At 60.4% G+C, this 2,263-nt stretch overlaps 1 protein-coding gene across 1 annotated transcript in view; it reads left to right on the top strand.

Annotated features, from left to right (window-relative positions):
- The first annotated feature begins 321 nt into the window (after positions 1-321).
- LOC105309483 (leukocyte immunoglobulin-like receptor subfamily B member 1) overlaps positions 322-2,263 on the top strand; it is a 6,089-nt gene continuing 4,147 nt past the window's right edge. Inside the window, exons 1-3 of the mRNA XM_023526218.1 lie at positions 322-540; positions 763-1,044; positions 1,332-1,631. Of these exons, the coding sequence (XP_023381986.1) occupies positions 429-540; positions 763-1,044; positions 1,332-1,631 (694 nt within the window). The 5' untranslated portion in view covers positions 322-428. The remainder of the gene's footprint in view (positions 541-762; positions 1,045-1,331; positions 1,632-2,263) is intronic.

Genomic DNA, 2,263 nt, shown 5'->3' with positions numbered 1-2,263 from the left:
TTACTGCAGGACGGTACCAGTGTATATATCACACCAGCAGGGACGGCTGGTCAGAGAGGAGTGACCTGCTGCCCCTGGTGGTGACAGGTAAGGAGGTGGGGCCGCGTCCCCTCCCCACTCTGGGCTCCTCCTTGTGGGCAGAAGGGAACAGTGTGGCCTCAAGGGGACCTCAGCCCTTAGCCCACACCTGGGGGTGACAGTCCTCCTTGAACACAGCTCCCTTCTCTCCCTCAGGCTTGTACAGAGCACCCTCCCTCTCAGCCCACCCAAACCCTGTGGTGGCCTCAGGAAGGAACCTGTCCCTCCTCTGTAGCTCAGAGTTCACATCCGGCACTTTCCATCTGCTGAAGGAGGGAGGGGCTGACCCACCGCAACACGTGGAATCTAAATGGCAGCCTAACACTAGGAGGTGGCAGGCCCTGTTCCCCATGGGCCCCGCAAGCACCTCCCATGGAGGGACCTACAGATGCTATGGTTCTCACAGCTCCTACGTCTATGAATGGTCAGAGCCCAGTGACCTTCTGCGTCTCGAGGTCACAGGTGAGGGGACCACCACTGCCCAGTCCCATCTCTTTCCTAGGCCCAAAATGACTGACCTAATCCTCGTGTCCAGTGGATCCTTGGGAATCATGGGAGTCAGTGACACTGACCTCCTGAGGACAGACCACAGGCGGGAGGCTGGGGAGGGACTTGTGAGAACTCTGCAGCCCCAGTAAGCAACGTGGGCGTGTTCCCTCAGTGCCACTGTTCTCTCCTCCCCAGGTGTGCACAGGGAGCCCTCCCTCTCAGCCCAGCCGGGCACGCTGGTGCTGTCTGGAGACCGCCTGGTCCTCCAGTGTCACTCGGAGGCCGGCTTTGGCAGATTCGCTCTGACCAAGGATGAGGGGCTCACACCCCCACAGCGTCTAGATGGTCAGCACAGCCCTGACTTCCCCCTGGGTCCTATGACCCGCAACCTCGGGGGCCAGTACAGATGCTACAGTGGACACAACCTCTCCTATGCATGGTCGGCCCCCAGCGCACCCCTGGACATCCTGATCACAGGTCAGGTGCCCTACCTGGCCCCATGTCCTGACTGTCACCTCAGGGCACTGGGCCCAGGGTCACCCTGGTAGTGATGGGGAGGGTCCTGAAGCAGAGGCTGAGATGGGACGTGGTCTCTGGAGAGAGAGCGAGAAAAGGGTAGGGGCCCGGAGATAAAAGACACCCACCCAAGGGACTGAGAGGGGATCATAGCCAGAGTCCCTGGAGAGGGACGTGGTCCCTCAGCTCAGGGTCAAGGACATGTGGAGGAGGTGACTCTAATACATCATGACTTTCCTCACCCCCAGGAATGTACAAGAAACCCTCCCTCTCTGCCCATCCTGGACCCTCAGTGCCCTGGGGAGGGAAGGTGACCCTGCGCTGTCGCTCTGAGACCTTGTCGGACACCTTCTACCTGCACAAGGAGGGTTCCCCTGCTCCTCCTCAGCGCTTCCGTCCGCAGGATACAGCTGCATCCTTTCAGGCCAACTTCACCATGAATCCTGTGACCTCAGCCCACGGGGGCACCTACAGGTGCTACAGCTCACGGAGCACCTCCCCCTACCTATTGTCACACCCCAGTGACCCCGTTGAGTTCGTGGTCTCAGGTGAGGAGCCCCAGCCCCACCCCTTGTATCTCATGGTCCTTTCAGAACCCTGTCCCTAAGGGAACTCTGGGCTGATGTGGGAGTGAGGGGGTCACAGGAGGGTCAGCCAGAATGGACTCTGGCCTCCCAAGGGTTGAGCAAAGCCAGAGCCACCCGCATCCCTGCTTCTTCATCCTTGTTCCTGAGGCTGACAATTCCTAGTGGGCAGAAGAACACTGTAGGGTTTCAGGCTGACTAAGGAGAAAGGCCTGAGGTGGCCTATCCCAGGCCTCCTCTAGTCTCTAGGCCTGGTGGCCTCACCCAGAGACACCAGGACAAGAGCAGTGACTACCTGTGGTCTCGATCCCCAGGGGACCTGGACCACCCACTGTGGTATGAGTCTCTCCCAGGAAGGCTGGGAGTCTGGGAATGCTGCCAGGGGACCACAGGGTACCCGGGGTTCTGAAGCTGGGGGATGACGGGTGGGTAATCATGACAGATGTGGTGGCCTAGCCTGGGGAGGAGCAGCTGGGCAGAAGTGGGGGGACAAGCCCCACCTCTCATCCCATCCTGACCCCGAGGAGACTCTGAGCAGGGCCCCCAACCTCGCAGAGCCAGCCCACAGAGGGTGAGGTAAGAGTCTGGGAGGTAGC

Source organism: Pteropus vampyrus, unplaced genomic scaffold (assembly GCF_000151845.1).
Source record: "Pteropus vampyrus isolate Shadow unplaced genomic scaffold, Pvam_2.0 Scaffold745, whole genome shotgun sequence".
Taxonomy (NCBI): domain Eukaryota; kingdom Metazoa; phylum Chordata; class Mammalia; order Chiroptera; family Pteropodidae; genus Pteropus; species Pteropus vampyrus.
The sequence above is the reverse complement of the archived record's forward strand: the minus strand, read 5'-3'. Positions and strand labels throughout refer to the sequence as shown.